The sequence below is a fragment of the Grus americana genome, chromosome Z (assembly GCF_028858705.1).
Source record: "Grus americana isolate bGruAme1 chromosome Z, bGruAme1.mat, whole genome shotgun sequence".
Lineage (NCBI taxonomy): Eukaryota > Metazoa > Chordata > Aves > Gruiformes > Gruidae > Grus > Grus americana.
The window spans coordinates 32,112,148-32,129,583 of NC_072891.1; the positions used below are offsets into that span (position 1 = coordinate 32,112,148).

Consider the following 17,436-nt stretch of genomic DNA (forward strand, 5'->3'; position numbering starts at 1 on the left):
ATAGTCCTGTAAAAGAATGTTATCTGGCAAGAACATGAAGGAATAAAAACATGGGACAGCTAGACTTTCTTGCTTCTTTACAAAAAGAAAGATTTGAATAAGATTAAAATGAAAATTTTCATTTTATTTGAATATTTTCAGAATACTTTTCAGCAAATATTTATTTGAATATTTTCAGCATCAGGTGCTGTATGATGCAGTGTACTTCAAAAAATAACAGAGTTAACAGAGATATACTCTCTTTCCCCCAATATTTCCTTTTGAAAAAGGGGGTAAAAATTGTTAGGAAGAACTACAATTAATTACAAAAAAAAAGAAAGTAAGTATTTCTTCCTTCACAGCAACATCTGAAAAGCATGCAGTAGGGAAGATATGGGGTAACAGACAGAATTAAAAAAAACCAACAAACTGACTAGAAGCACAAGGAAAATGAGCCTTACCTTCTGCGTAAACTGAATCAAGGAAAATAAGTCTTTGAAAATAGAGTATGACACATGGGTTGTCATAAAGCATGCCTACTAGAATATACATACCATAAGACTTGCACAATTCCCAGGCAGACATTTGCCATGAACTAAGAACGTATCTGTACAGAGCAGCACCACAGTCTCTTTTCCACTTTGTGACTATACACAGCAGATGCCCTATAGTGCAGGCACATATTACATACCAAAAAATAAGAAAACACTACAGGTATTTGAACAATGGGAGGTAATTAATATAAACAGCAAACTGACTTTGGCAACTTCATCTTCTACCTTAATAAGATCCTTAGACCAAATTGAAATTCAAATGAAGTTATAGCAATAACTGATAATCTCTCTCCCAAATAAAAGTTATCTATGGTTTTCCAAAAATACTATTTCTTGTTTGCCAAGTTTTAAAAGAAATGTTTTCTTTAATAGGTTTTCAAGGGAAAAACCCAAAGATGATAAAGGAAAACTATTTAGTATTCCTGAAACAATGCAGCTGCACCTGTGTCCAGTTTCCAAACTGACTTTAGTACCTAAAAGTAGTCCAACTCACTTAAAGGTAAGTGGAAAAATTTTTGGATGAGATTAACCAAGGATCAGATTTCCACATATCGAGATCTGCTAGTTTAGATTCTCAGACCACAAGCTGACACATTCAGCAAAACCAACAGCAATGGTAAGGGATATAAGCCTCTACCAGCTGCGTACTACTGGACCTGTTGCATGTAGCATAAACACGCCAACACTTCAGCCATGCCACCACAGAGCAGTCACTTAGTTTGAACGGCCAGGCTGAGGTGGGCATAGATTCTGTATGGAATGTAAACCCACTACAGGGTTGAACAGGCATCAACTGTGATTGCAGCTTCTCAGACCACTCCACTGAAGTCTACAGCTCCTTTGCCCATAATCCTAGGTAAAGAGACTATTTAATATGATTTAAATTAATTACTTCAGCAGATGAAGTAATGTTTCTGACAGCAGCTAGACACATTTTGAATCACAGCACACTGAACCCTTGAGAGCACACTCAATCTACAAATATATTTAGTTTCTGTTCTGAAAGCAACTGGAGTTAGAAAAACACACCTAAGAAATAATGAAGAAAAAAAAAAGTATTTCTAAAAGAAGCTCATATGCATTATCTCTTCAGATCACCTATTCCAATTCAAGACACCCTGCTTGCTTCCCATCTCTTGGTCCCCAGCTTTTACTAGCCCTAATTTATAAAGCACTTAACAAGAGTTCCACACATAGACAAAATAATAAAGTAATTTCAGTACAAAAATTCTCAGAAGGGAAAGGGGAAACAGTGGCTCATTAAACAGATTTCCATCTTTAGAGGACTTCGAGTCACAGCTGACCTGATCTGGTATTTGTGACAGTCCTAGAATCAGGGACCTACAGGTGTTCCTTCCAACCAGCCTTTCTATGGCTCTGTGAGTCTTTAAAAGACTGCCTTGCACAGTATACATGTATTAGTAACACACATAGGAATCACTAACTCTGGAATGCACTGAACAGAAGGAAGATAAATCAGATAATACTTCTGTCCAATCAATTTCTTTACACTTCTCCCTAATTATGTAAAACCAAATGAGAAAAAACACTCTTCATCAAAACAAATTAAGAGTTTTCCAAACTAGAACAAGAAGTCCAAAGAAAATCATGATCCTGAAACAGCTGAAGAGGCCTTCTCCTTCAATAGCTGCAACTGCATAAAAGCTATTGTTAGGCTTACCATCTTCAGGTACTAACAGTGGCCTCCCTATACAGCAACAGCTACAACACTAAATTATTTTTTGTGGAGTAGAGAAATACTTACTTGGACAAGTACTTGATAAATGTTTTATAAATATTGATAAATATATACTGATATACTCTTATTCCTGTTCCCACTACAGGGCAATACTTGTAATAAAAATTAAAGTTTTACTACTTTTTGATATCAAGTTTGATATCAAATACAGTCAACACTTCTTTGGAAAAAAAGAGCTTTATTCTCCCTTGCCAGAATTATAAAATAACATTACTGAATAAAAACCCTGATTTGTATTCAAATATATGCACATCAAAACTATATCTATCTATCTCTCTATATGTATCTACTTTGCTGCAGATGGAACTGTTCTAAAGCTAGGAAATGTCAGCCTATATTATTCCTGCGTAACCTTACATTCACCCACTAACATGATTTTACTGTGCCACAATTACTAATTATGTCTCCACACTGCCTTTTCCAACAGGCTCCATATCTCAGTTGGGTTTCAGTTCAGAGAGGAAAAGACTATGAGACATCTTACCTTGGACAGAAGTTGTAACTATCATCTCTTTTCCCCTCCCATGCTGCAGGAGAGGATCAGCTCTTTTTATACCACCTTCAGTATTAACCAAGAGCTAAGCTGCTCCTGAAACTAGGGAGAGGACAACTCAGACACCTAAGGCAAGAGCCCTTCCATGTTCTGTGCAACAAATAAAGAGTACTTTTCATTCCCTACCAGAGAATAAATGGAAAATACACCATCACTTTATTCTTCAAGTCAACTACAACAGATCTTATCCTAAATTAAACTATAATTCAGTTATATGTGGATGTAGAACAAAACTCTCTATTGATTTGAGGCAATATTTCTCTCCAATAACATGCTACCAACCTATACCTAGAGCTGATAGCATAAGAACCCAAAAGCTCAATTTGCACATTTTCTGACTTTACCTGCTGAAACAAACCATCTTGCAGCAGGAATACAGTAAAATACAGGTTTTTCACAGTAAACTTACTTGAGTAAGCCCTTACTCATCTGCCAAAAAAGTTGGAAACTGTATGAAGTGGACCAAAGTAACATTAACTTGGATACTGCCCTGTCCACCCAGACAGCATTTGGTGCTTGAAGGATGATGAGGACAGAAACCTGTAAAGTGATGTTCTGGTTTTGACTGGGATAGAGTTAATTTTCTCCCTAGTAGCTGGTACAGTGCTGTCTTTTGAATTTAGGATGAGAATAATGTTGATAACACACCGATATTTTAGTTGTTGCTAAACAATGTTTAGACTAAGTCAAGGACTTCTCAGCTTCTCATACTGCCCTGCCAATGAGGAGGAGGGGTGTGCACAAGAAGCTTGGAGGGGACACAGCCAGGACAGCTGACCCAAACTGGCCAAAGGGATATTCCATACCATATTACATCATGCTGAACAAAAAAAAAAAAAAACAAAAACAAACCCAAAACTGAGGGGAGTTGGCCAGGGGGCAGGGTGGGCAGGGGGAGGCAGTAGCCACTGCCCAGGAGCTGGCTGGGCATCAGTCAGTGGTGAGGAATTGCATAGTGCACCACCGGTTTTATATAGTAGTATTATTATGAATAACAACATTTATTTTACCTTCCTTTTCTGTCCTATTAAACTCTCTTTATCTCAACCCTCAAGTTTTACCTTTTTTTCCCCTCGATTCTCTTCCCCATTGCACTGCGGGAGGCAGTGGGAGGCAAACAGCTCCGTGTTTAGCTGCCTGCCCGTTGTGGTTAAACCATAAGTGAGTATCACTGTAAGTCAGTAACAGAGGTTAGTGAAAGCACTGAAATGCATGTGAAAAATGTTATTCTGAGAAAAGCTGATTTCAAAGTAAGTGAATGTTGTATTGGAAAGCACTGAAATATTTGTACTGTTTGAAATAGTGTATTCCAGGTTTCATGTATGAATCAGTCTCAGAGTAAAGACAGTACTTTATACAACAAACCAAAACTAAACCAAAATAAATGAGTAAAATAATTCAAAGGTGAAAAATTTTTACATTACTACTTTTTAATTTTTAATACTAAATTAATAGTGATCACAGTAGGTGGAACGGAAGAAATATGTCTTCCCTGAGTTAATATTGCTTTATCATCTGTTCTAATCTCAATTCCAAGAGATTGGATTATTTTACACTTTGACTGATAGTTAAGAGCTGGTTTGTATTTATTTTCCTTCTACATATTTATAATTGTCAACACGTAATTTGTTAAATAAACTGATAGCTGAAAGTAAAAAAACCGAAATCCAGATCTACAGATCTTTCACATATATTTCTTTTAAATAACATAATTGCTGGAACATTTCTAAGTTCTAAGATTTACTGGAAATCAACATTTTACTAAGCAACAGCCCCTTAGCCAGCTCTGAGAAAATTCTTGGATGTTATTTAAGTTCAGTAGGTCCACAAGATGCCTGGCTGCCATAGAATTTCCTTTCAAGCCAAAACAAATTCCACAGATGTTATCACTGAATAGATGTGCAGGCAATTAACAAGGTAACATAAAAACTGTGGCCTGGACACTAGTTATGAGCATCCAAAAAACCCACTAGGGAGATTCAATGCAACTAAAACAGAAGCCATCTCAAGTTGGTCTCGCCATCTGAGGGTAAAGAAGGGGGAATAAATTAGTAAATGATATTTCAGATCTCTTCTAGTCCTATTTTAGAGGCATAAAAATGTAGACAAATAAAACACTAAGCCACAGAAATGCTCTTGACATTTGTAAATTACCTCAGCAAGGACAATACAACCCATTTAAAAGTTACCATAACATAAAACATTTTGACTTAGAAAAAAAAGAACATTTTTACAGATCCAGTAAAACTTTTTGTTATGAACTACGATATTTGAGTCCTTGTGGCTCCTCCTTGAAGAACAAGTAATGACAATCCATGCTTGAAATTATAAAGTGACAACATAGATCAATTTTTAATAAAAACTAAAAGTAATTATTAATAATTTTTAATAAAATTAATTTTTACTGCATATGCGGTGGAGCCTCATTCCCCCAGATAGGGAAATGGATGTTTACTATCTCAGTAACATCTGACAGGGTAAAATAAAGTGAAGTTAACACCTTCCAACTGCAAGAATTCCTGTTTTCTCATTGCATTCTAGCAGCAACTCCACTGTTCTCAAATTGAAAAACTGGCCTGAATTTTCCTGTTCACAAATTTGTAAGACACATTTCATGCCTTTCAAAGATTTGGCAGCTACTGAGCATGTCCTGTTTTCTCTTTATTCTCCTGATCTTCTATCTTGCTCCCAACAGCTCCTCTTTTAGATAATACAATGTGCAATAATCTGGAAAATGAAGCATTACTATAGACTTTTGAAGCTTCCACACCGACACAGCATATGCTTTTATATAGTCAAAACAGCAAAGCAGGTCTGAACAAGTGCATTAATAATGCTGCTTTACAGAACAATGTAAGTAACCCAATAAATCTCAGTGGTATGTGTTTCTGAAGATACTGACACTGCAGCTTAATCCACTGAGTACATTGTTACAACTTGGTAGAATATCTCATGTAATGTTTTCAAGGTGGTTAAGAGGCTGTTTCACATCTAGAGGCTTGACAACACTACAAGGAAGTTTTTACAGTTCTGAAAACAAAAGTGAAGATTAAGCTCCCAAGGACAGTACACCAGACACTACAAAACTGCTGCCAGGTTGTTAAATTAATTTCTCGACATTCAAGCGATGCTGGATCTCATACAGAAAATGTAATGGTACTCCAAATAAATAAAATATACTGTGAAATAGACTTTAAGCAGATGGACTGCTGTGAATCTTTCAAAGCACGAGTACAGTGCATAGAATTTACATCAAGGTTCTTCTAAAGGTCTGTGCTATATTGGAGTTTTCTACACCAACTGGAATAAAAGAGATTCAACTTAGACTTACTTCAACCTGTGCTTCAGGCACATCACAGTTATGTCAAGCAGCCTCTGGTCCCTCCTATTTCCTCAACTCTATGGACGTTCTGAACCTCATCCAATCCTTGTTTCAAGCATGCAATCACTGAATTCTCATGCTTTTGTACTGTGCCTTGCACTGCAATCTTCCTTGTTTCCCACAATTTACTTCAGCGTAGCTGTCTTAATCCAGATCCAATGAGCCTATCACCATTGTCACAGTGTAATTCAAGGACTTATATCCTAATTTATCTAACTCTAGTAATAAAATAACATTTAAAATTAATGCGTAGCATGCAAGTTGTTTACAGAACTACTCTCTCTGATTCTGTTTTTCCATTATATTCAGTACTACTCTGTCAATAGTATAGAGACACAAGGCTGCCACTATCCCCTTTTTTCAAAGACACAGATTCAATAAAGTGGTTACATCTTTCTTTTCATAACTTGTAAGAAAACCTCTTAACTATGGCAATGCTCACAACATGGCTGTGCTCTCCAGGAAGTTTTGCTCACAATAGTTATGGAAAGTTTCCAGCAAAAAAACCTGCACAGCCAGTTTGTATTCATGAACAGTATCTTTTGGGTACCACTGCTACAGCAAGTCAGGAATGTGCAAATTATCTCAACAGAAACATGAACTCAAAAGTTACATTTCGCTGTCTTAGAGAACCAATAGTGGGGGGGAAAAAAAAAATCACCTTGTTAAGGTGATTTCCTTGTAAGGAAAGGTACTCACTTTTACATTCCTGAAGCTCTCTTCTAATTCCTGTACTTTTAAAGAACATTTTAGAGTGATTACAGCTATAATCAGATTTAAATCAAGTGTTTTTGTGAATTCAGACCAAGTTTTACCAAATCTGTTTCTCTGTTCTACATTGTAAGAGTATCTTTAAACAGAAGACAACATTTCAGAAGAGCTTTGAGAAATACGGCTCAGCCTTAAACATTATGAAATATTACAAAACAATAAGGCATTAGCATGAATTCAATCCAATCCTATCTATTTCAGCCTTACAGCTACAGGACTAATGGACAGTTAACAACCATAGGAAGAAAAGCTCTTTCTCATAATACTGTAATGTTTTACGAAAATTTTCTCAACTGAGGCCAAAATTTGCATTGAAGAAGTAGTCAGAGTTAGAAGGGAAATGCCTCAACATATTAAGAGATAAAGGACAAGAGAGGACCCGATGAAATAGGACCCTTCATCTCATGCCCAGGACAATTCCTGTCACCTGCAGATGAAAAAGAATGTTTTATGCTGTCCACCTTGAATGGAAATGAACACCCTATTTGAACATAACTTCGACTATCAGATTCATCAGATCAAGAAGTTAAAGACATGGGAAATGTAAAAGTGAAGAAGAGGAATTTCCATCATTCCTCATTCAACAGACACACGTGACATCTCTGTTTGCAGTCAGGGTTGCAAAACTGTGCAAACACCATAAGAATGCCTGACAGAAAACTTCGTTACTCTTCTCTGGATTTCCACCTGTGCTGACACATCTCCTTCCTGTCCGAAACTGACAATGAAAGGCAGTAATACTATAGCTGCAGTGTTTTCTGATGATGAAAATATGTATAATTAAAACGTAAGTTCAGATGATTAATGGCATCTGGTACTGGTCTACAGTTACAGATACGTATTCCTAACAAAACTATACACTAATTATTTTCTATACTAAATTACCTCTGATAACATTAAGTTCCTTATGACACAATATGGAATTGGAAAAACAGAGGTACATGGCATTCTACTGCTGAATTTACTATTCAGTCATGTAAAACCACAAATTAAAACTGAAAGAACAACTGCTTTAACTCCCATGTTTTTAGTGGTATGGAACACTAGCTTGTTTTATAATAAGTTTCTGAAACATATTTGAGTCCTAAGATACATACTAAAAAAGCTCAGCATAAAGCACAAAGGATGATAATTGGATAAATAATCTCCATTATAATCCTGTATCAGATCAGCATTAGATGAGCCCTGGTATTAAATATTACAAAGCCCAAACTTTTTTTAGCATTTCAGAAAACAAAACAAATTTACTGCAAGAAGTGGAGATCATATAATAACTATACAGGTCAATATACCTAAGGTAACTGGGATAATGAAAAGCCAGGGATTTTTGTTTTCACTGTAGCATCTGTGCACCATATGCAAGATACCAAAAGGAAACTGACTGAAGGGAAGTTCTCTCTTGATTCCAGTTTCATTAATGAGCTTAATTTCCACTGTTTCAGTTATAAGACAGGAATTTCAAACCAAAAGAATGGACTGTATTTAGGTATTGTGATTAAGCATATTACAGTAAGCACTACAGTTTCCACTAACAGTCCAGGATTTTGGCTGGGATCTACTCAAGACCAAAACTTTAATGTTACAGACTAAAAAACAGAAATTGAAAATGTGAGAATTTTCACTGAGATTATATTATAGAATACATTTTTAGTATAAATGTAATATACAGCTGTGATAGCTGTTCATGATGCATTTCTTTAAAAAAAGTTTAAACTCATATGCCAGTATTTACAGTTCTTCTAACAGCACTTCAAAATTTGTCTCTTTTCATCTTTAAAAACAAAACATAATTTGTAACTATAAAAAAATCTGCTAACATGCTATCAAGTATATTGAGTATATCAACATGGAGGCAAACAAGCAGCTTTTTTGAACATTTGCTATTTTTATGGCACATATTAAGAAAAACAGTTATCACACTAAACATCATCTCTATTAACTTCAAAAGCTACTTTCGAATATTCCCAGTCTGTATTGCTAACAGTGGCTGTCTTGCAAAATAATAATCAGAAAATGGCACATGCCATTTTGCTCAATGCATGCACATGCATTGCTCAATTCACAGAAAGTAGATTTTTATGCATGAGTTACATGCTTAAACGTAACATGTAATGAGGGTTACAATGAAGATGGTGACCTACTTTATTTTCCAGAAAAATAAAGGACGCTTGGTCCCAATTTTTTTTTCCAAATTAAAGAGCTCTTATTTGCAATTTGGGTTTTTTTTTGTTGTTGTTTGGTTTTAAGAAGAACGAAAACAGTGATACCTTTGGAGAGCTAACAGTCACAAAAGTGAATGTAAAATACATTACTTTTGATGAATAGTACATATATGAACTTCAACTGTAACCCTTAAAATTTATGCTTAGATGTGGCCATTGAAATTTCAAGGAGGGAGGAGTTTGTGATTTATATGACAAGACAGTTCTTTGGGTATTCTGCACAAATATCTGGAAGCTAAACATTATTTGTTTTCTTAGCTTTAAATTTCCACTCAACTTCTAGCTAAAATGCATTGGCATCAGATCTCTGAATTCTCTTACCTTTTAGAAGTCATTTTGTTACACAGATTTTTAGTTTTGGCTCTCTGCTTTTCAGCTGAAATCCAGTAGTTACCTGCCAATCTACACTGTTCTGAAAATAAGCCTGTCATTTCAAAAAAACGTAATGTTTGAAGTAGTCTGCTAAAATCTAGCACAGATAGCTTAGCCCATGACTCAACAGGATAGTAGATCAAGCTTTATAGTGCCTCATATGACATCAAAAATACTACAACTATCTGACAATTTGAGCTGACTTAACAACTTTGTAACTTTACTGTTTTAAAATTTTCCAGTGAGTTAACTGAAATCTGGATCATGTATCATCTACCTGAAACACTTAACTAGATGCTGCCCACATTTGCAGTAAAAATGGCATCTGCATAAATTTTGTATCTTAATTGCTGGACTAAGCAGAAATGTGATCAGGCCTACAGTCAAAGAGGTACTGCTGGGTGACCTAAGACTGCACAGTTCCAGTAGGAATGATTTTAGATTCATGATCTCATGTAACTACTCTGCATTTCTTTATAATTTGGATAAAGTAGTATTATCAGAAAGGTGAGAAATACTTCCACAAGTGCTACGAAGTAAACCAGCATAAAACAACTTCAGGCTACACTCTCTGATGCTAACCAGTCAGATTCATTCTCCTAAATATTTTTTGTAACAAACTCACTCTTCCAATGAATTATGTTCTCTAAAGATACATTCTGCAAATGAATCATGGTTTCACCAGTTGACGAGCCTGTTTTATATGCTTTTTTTTCTAAATGGAAAACTTTCATGCTAAAATTGACATCAGAAAACTCTAATGCAATAAGGATGTCCTGTTTCACAAAATAGAAGGTAGACTAATCAGCCAAGAAAAAAAAAAATCACTATGCTCCTAATTTTTACTATAGGTAAAAATGTCAACTTACCAGACTTGTGCTTCTTGTGTTTTGCTTTCTTTTTAATAATAAACAACTTGTTCTGGATCTCAGATTTATAAGATTTGAATGGATGAAGATGAATCTCACGTTTTCTTTGCAAGTCATCAAGTTTTCTCTGTAGATTTTCATTTAGAATATCCTTCAACTTCTTTTTTTTCTTCTTCTTCCTTTTTGCCCGCAACTTACTTAGGTTCTTGTTATTTCGCAGTGAATTCTCTAGCATTGTTTCTTTAGCAGATTCGTGGTAATTTATGTCTTGGTTGTCATTATGAGTGCCATTGACATGCATTTGGCAAGCTTTCAATGTGTGCTCCTTGAACGGACTGATCTCAGCTTTTACTCTGGCCATTTCAGCACAACCTTGTCCATTCTCCACAGCTCTTATTTCTCCTGAACTAGGGTGACCACACATACCAACAATTTCTGAACTAACCAAATTCCTCAAGTTCTCTTTATAGCAACCAGTTTTATTGATGTCGCAGACTCTTGAGGTCTTGATTTCACAGTTAATCTCCTCTGTAGTGACTCTAAAGCTACCTAAATGTGTTTTTCTTTCTGGACAGGTAACAAGAGAGTCCATACGTTTGCCTACTTCCGTCTTGGAATGATGTAGCTGCTCCCTTCTACCACCAGAACTGACCTCCCCATTGCTTTTGCTTACATATTCATGCTTTACTTTCTCCAATTTAATACGTGACACTTTTTTAACTTTGATGGGAGGAGATGGGAATTCAGGAGCCTGAAAAGGTTTTTGTTTGTAAATCCGAACGTCTGCACCACAGAACTGTGGAAAATGAACATATGCATTCTCCAAGTAGTCATAACCAAGAATTACTTCTCTGCATTCATGGATAGGCTGACCTAGCACTGCATCCTGAACATCTTTTTGTGTTTCATACACAAAATCACAGAGACCTTTCAGCAGCCACACTTTTTGATAGAATGGTAGCTCATGAAATGGTTTTTCCTCCAAGGGATTAACTTCTCCAAGGACTTTGAAAAACTGGGGACACAATCCAAGTTTTTCTGCAGAGCTATTAGGATTGTCAGTCTGCCCTACAACAGTATACCAGTGTTGTACTTTCTGTCTGAGTGCTGCTTCCCAAGTCCTGTAAGAAAGTGTAGGTCTGCGATGTAATGTAGATCTGCGATGAGGAGGGCTTAACAAAGAAGTCATTATTTTAGATAAAAAAACATTACACTGAGGCATCAGAAGACAACGTTCCAATTCATAGAATACTATTTCAGGTAAATTTAAAATCTGTTGTGCTAAACAAAGAAAATGACCAATAGCTGGAATCTCCCACATTGTCTCCATCCTTGTAGGTGCTGCTTGAGCTAAAAGTGACTTTTCCCATTCTTCTATTTCTTTCTGACTAGCTTCTTCTGCTTCTTTTCTTTCTTGCTCTCTCAGCCTATTAAAAGAAAGTTCATGAAAATTCAGATATCAGGTGAACAAAAAGAAACCTGGGAGAAAATAATCAGAACTACAGCACAATAAACTAACTTATCTTGAAGTAATAAAGAACACAGTACGTAAAGTTGTAATTCAGTTTGTCCTACTTTGGATTACACAACGCATCACTGCACCAAAATGGCAAATTATAGTCTTTTATTTCTGTCACCACTAGTTTAAAAAAAGGGGAAATGTAAGAAAAACCCTGGCAGATATCAGTAGTTCAGGTGGTTTAGATTTAAAAAAAAAAAACGTATTCCCTTCCCCAATCCCTTTTTGGTAGGATGAAGTATTTCCAACAAACTATCCCTATAAAAATCTCTGAAAACAAATTCCTGATAAGTCTGACTTTCAAATGGTTGCCCTGTGGCTTGTGTCACCTACCTTGTAACTCCCTTCCTCAGTACACAGGTATACATGCCTAACAGTTAAGTGATTCATTCACATACAAAAGCCATTTTCCCTCCCACCCATAGGTGTGTTACTAGTTGGTTTGCAATGGTGGTCAAAAAGGAAACAAATATCAGGATGCATGAAGAATGTGATGGAAAATAACACCAGAAATAAAATGTCATTACATTAATAAATGGTTTGCCCTCACCTGAAAAACTGTATTCAGTTCTGGTCCCCCTATCTAAAAAAAGGATAGAGCAGAAATAGTGGGTATTCAGAGAAAGAGGTTATCAGTAATCAGAGGCCTGTAAAAACTTCTGAAAAATCTGGGACTCTACACAAAACACTTGCAAGAGGAAACATGACAGCAATATACAAAACTAATATGATAGACTGGGAACTTCTATTTACTTTTATTTGTAAATTCATCATGAAATTTAAAGGCAACAAGTTTAAGAGGAAGAAATGCTTCCACTTCAGATAATCGATCATGTGTAGCTTACCATCTAACTTACTAGAACACAAGATATGTTAATTGAGTTCCAAAGTGAAAAATAGGACATCTGCACAAATCACAAGAATATCAAGGGTTACCAGTAACAGGAAGGATTTTTCTTCAATGTTGCAATGGTAAACTAACATTTTTGCCTCAAGGCATGACCAAATTCCAAAAGATAGGATTAGGATACAGCTGTACTTGCAGGAAAATTTTTCTAGACCTCATCCAAAGCTTCTTGTATCATTTTCTCTGAAGCTTCTATCACTGACCACTGCTAGAAACAATCACCTGTGCATATCGCTGATGCGACCTGCTACTGGAATTTACATGCCCTTATTTCCAGATTGCTAACCTCCAAGTATATTTCTTCATATACAAGTAGTGAATAAATGCCATGTATCCGTTCAAAGCATCAATGCTTTCCAAATTCAGCCAAAGAGTAATGGTATATTAAAATCTTTCTTTTGACAAAATGAAGCTAATAGTGGCTTCTGGTATGAAGAATGCATATTTGAAATGTTAAGTACTGACGAGATATCTCGATAATGTAGAAAATGCAACAAACCTAGCTTAGCCCACATTTTAGTATCAATGCAGGAAAAATATGCCATGAGCACAAACTTAACATTTGCATCCTCTGTCTATGCAAAATGACATATAGTACAGTAAGATTCCACTGAATGCTTTATCTTACATAATTAAAATTAAATTTCAAGTGACTTGTTCCCATAATTTTAACAGAAATTTTTAATACCACATATACGCATCCTTGTTATTTATGTATCTATCAAATGCAGAAAGACAGATTAATGTAAAACATAAAATTAAAATGTAAAAGCAAGCAGGTCAGTAAATTCTCAACTTCACTCTCCCAATGCTGCATTAATTTAACCGTATAATGGATGAGATCTAAAGACAAAAATCGCACTTTGCAGCAGTAATTTAAGCATATAATGAATGTGGCCTAACAACAAAATCCCATTAGCCATTCTAGGTGAATAAACCAGTACATTTAACAATACTACTTGCATGAGTAACGTGAGCATTTTTTAATTCTGACTTTTGTTCTATTTGCATGCTTTAATATTGCATTAATATAATAAATAAAAATAACTAAAAATAATAAATAAAAATAACTTACAAGTGGGGCAGAGGAAGAAACGATACTAAGTAAAAGGTGTTCTCAAAAATAAATTTCAAAGCATTCCTGAATCCCAGTCCCTCTTCCCTCCTAATTGTAAAACATACTTCCAAATAGCCTGCTGCCTCCAAAACGTGTGAACTCTATTCAAATAGTATGGAAATAAGCTTAAATATGAGTAGATAGACAGTAAGATAGAACATTTGTAAAAACAATCACATTTCAGTATCGTTTAATAAAAACATGGGCTGTAGATTATCTAAAAATATCATCTTTGCAAGCAGTTTCAATTTATCATCAATTAGTAAGTTAAATTAAGGCAGAATTCTCAAAATAAATACAATACCCTAGATTCACCCCTATCTTGCACTTCATAAAATGATCATTACATTATTTTAAAGATCTTTTTAAAAAGAAAAACATACATTGTTTCACTTGCCAAAAGTTTGCCTTTCTTTTTTTTTAAGCTATCATTTTATCACAATTATCTGTAGTCATTCCATTCTCAGTAGACATTCAAGAGAAAATGTAAATAATAGTACACTTTCATATCTTCATTACTGAGGTCCTCCTACTAGCTGCCCATCTTTTGGAGGGCATAACTTTTTCCTGGGGTGTTTTTTTGAGAAGGAGGAGGGGGATGAAGAGGGGAGAGAAGGTGGGGCGGCATGAAGAGGGCAGCAGGCATGGAGGGGAGAGAGAGAGAGAGAGAGAGAGAGATAAACACTTGATATTTAGCAGGACAAATATCCTTACACTGAGAAATTCTCTGGACAAACACATTTGGCTTTTATGCTGACAGCAATTGTAAAAAACCCTGTTGTTTCATACTTTTATTTACATTTACCAGAAATATGTTTTGCAAACATGTATTGTGTTTACAATAACAACACTAAAGTAAGGTCAAGCTGACATTTCCAGATTAATAAAGGACATACATTCCTAAAGCACATCTGCAGCAGCTGTTTTAAAGCTTGAGTGGATAAAACCATGGCACCTGACCTTAAAACTCAGCAGACACGGTCCCAAAGTAGAGATATCATCTAAAACAAAATCCAGACATACTTCCCCACTTTTTTTTATCATTTTCTACTTTAAGACAGCAGAGGCATCTCACCAGCTAATTCCTTCTCACTTGCATCAAGAGATTTCATTTGGAGGGGAAAGGAAGCAAAGGCTAGATTGTACTTTTTTCGTCCCCAATTACCACTTCTAACCCACGTAAGTGTTGAGTAATTTTTCACAGGTAAAAAGTAAGGCATTGGAACTCTGGTGACAAAGTAAAGAGAACTCTTTAAATTCTACAATGACTTGTTTCTACAAACTTTTTTTAAACAATAAACTAGAAAGCTACATACAAAAATAGCAATATTATGCATTATTCTAAACTACATCAAGGTTTAATTGTCAGAACAAATTAAATTTGGAGATGTCCATGTGACCTTAATTCTGTATCGGTTATGTCTTACTTTATATTATGACATACTCTATATTTTTCGGTAAAACCCAGTTCATTCCATGCTCACAACATCCCATAAAAGGCAAAATTGACTGTATGAGCATACCTCATTCCACCATTTCCTAATTTAAATTACTAACTTGCAACCAGAATTGAATTCTTTAGATGTTTTCATGAACATATCTGAAACTTATCCCAGGACCACGTTTTCAGAGATGGTAAGGACATAGAGCTGCCGAGCATAATTTTCAACAAACCAAAGTCATACAGACACTTAATTCCTCTTGAAATTAACCAGTTAATTACCTATTATTCACTAGTGGGTTTAAAAATTTCAGTAGTAATCTACCTCTATGTTCTGGTATCTAAATGGCTCTAAACAGGCAAGCATTTCCAGCTATATAATAATTCCACAATTATTTATTGTTAACTAATATGTAAGTTAGTAAGTATATTACTATGTTACTTAATTAGCACATAACCAAGCAGCTGAGTAGAACCTCATGGAAAGGTAACCAATAATTCAAAGATATTCAATATTCTGATAATTAGAACAACTGAACAAAAGGAAAGCTTATAAACAACACTGACAAGGAAAGTAAATCAGATGTTGTTACATATACTTGGGGGGGTGGAAAGTGCATGTGCTCCCGTACAGAAACTATTAGTTGCAAAATACTGAAATCATCTTTGCAAAGACATCTTCTTAGTTTTCAGATGTTGAGTCTGCCATGATGAATGTAGCACTTGGGAGAGATTACAAAACATTAAATAATTAAAAAATGAAATAGATTGTGCAAGAAATGGATAAACTACAAGAAAGAAGAAGAGAACTCCCTAGAAAGTTATAGATACCTATATAACAAAAATAATGAAAGGATTTGGATTTCCATGAAGTTAACTACAGAAAAGATAAAAACGACTTGTAAAATTAATTTCAAGGATTTTGGAAAAAAAAAATATCAAAAACTATTTTAAAGTTTTCATTTACTGCAGTTCTTTCTACTTATCATAAGATGCCTGTGCCTTACAAGAGTATCTAAATACCTAAAGCAAAGGATTAGCTATTACCTTGGACTTCAACAGGCAGTTTCTTTAGGTATGAGGCTAAGTTTGGTAGAAAGGCATTTGCATTTGCAACCTGACTTAGCTAGGGCTGAAAGTATGTAACTCCTAGGAGGCAGTTAAACAGTCTCAACTAAGATAATTACTAGCTAGAAAGTACCTGTATGCTGAGTGGTCAGCTGGATGGCCAGAAATTGAGCATGTTTTTATGTTTCTGATAACTCATCTGCAGGTTGAGTGAACAGCAGGTGCTGTTTATCCAAACACAGCTGATTTGCCAGCACACAAGCAAGTTATAGAATGGTTTGGGTTGGAAGGGACCTCAAAGACCATCTAGTTCCAACCCCCCTGCCATGGGCAGGGACACCCTCCACACTACACCAGGTTGCCCAAAGCCCCATCCAACCTGGCCTTGAACACTTCCAGGGAGGGGGCAGCCACAGCTTCTCTGGGCAACCTGTTCCAGTACCTCACCACTCTCACAGTAAAGAATTTCTTCCTAACATCCAATCTAAATCGACACTCCTTCAACTTAAACCCATTACCCCTTGTCCTGTCACTACACTCCCTCATAAACAGTCCCTCACCATCTTTCCTGTCGGCCCCTTCAGGTACTGGAAGGCTGCAATTAGATCTCCCTGGAGCCGCCTTTCCTCCAGGCTGAACAAGCCCAACTCTCTCAGCCTGTCCTCATAGGAGAGGTGCTCCAGCCCTCTGATCAGCTTCGCGGCCCTCCTCTGGACTCGCTCCAACAGCTCCATGTCTCTCCTGTACTGGGGCCCCCAGAGCTGGACGCAGTACTCCAGGTGGGGTCTCACAAGAGCAGAGTAGAGGGGCAGGATCACCTCCCTCGACCTGCTGGTCACACCTCTTTTGATGCAGCCCAGGACACGGTTGGCTTTCTGGGCTGCAAGCGCACACTGCCGGCTCATGTTGAGCTTCTCATCAAT

At 36.1% G+C, this 17,436-nt stretch overlaps 1 protein-coding gene across 2 annotated transcripts in view; it reads right to left on the reverse strand.

The window, feature by feature from the left end:
* The window catches only part of KIAA2026 (KIAA2026 ortholog), a 55,675-nt gene that overhangs the window by 31,921 nt on the left and 6,318 nt on the right, over nucleotides 1–17,436 (reverse strand). Inside the window, exons 1-2 of one of the 2 annotated variants that reach the window (XM_054809215.1) lie at nucleotides 12,531–12,565; nucleotides 10,462–11,888 (exon numbers count right to left, since the gene is read on the reverse strand). In XM_054809215.1, the coding sequence (XP_054665190.1) occupies nucleotides 10,462–11,791 (1,330 nt within the window). In that variant the 5' untranslated portion in view covers nucleotides 11,792–11,888; nucleotides 12,531–12,565. Of the gene's footprint in view, nucleotides 1–10,461; nucleotides 11,889–12,530; nucleotides 12,566–17,436 lie in introns of those variants that run through there. The other variant, XM_054809214.1, reaches the window with a different exon arrangement.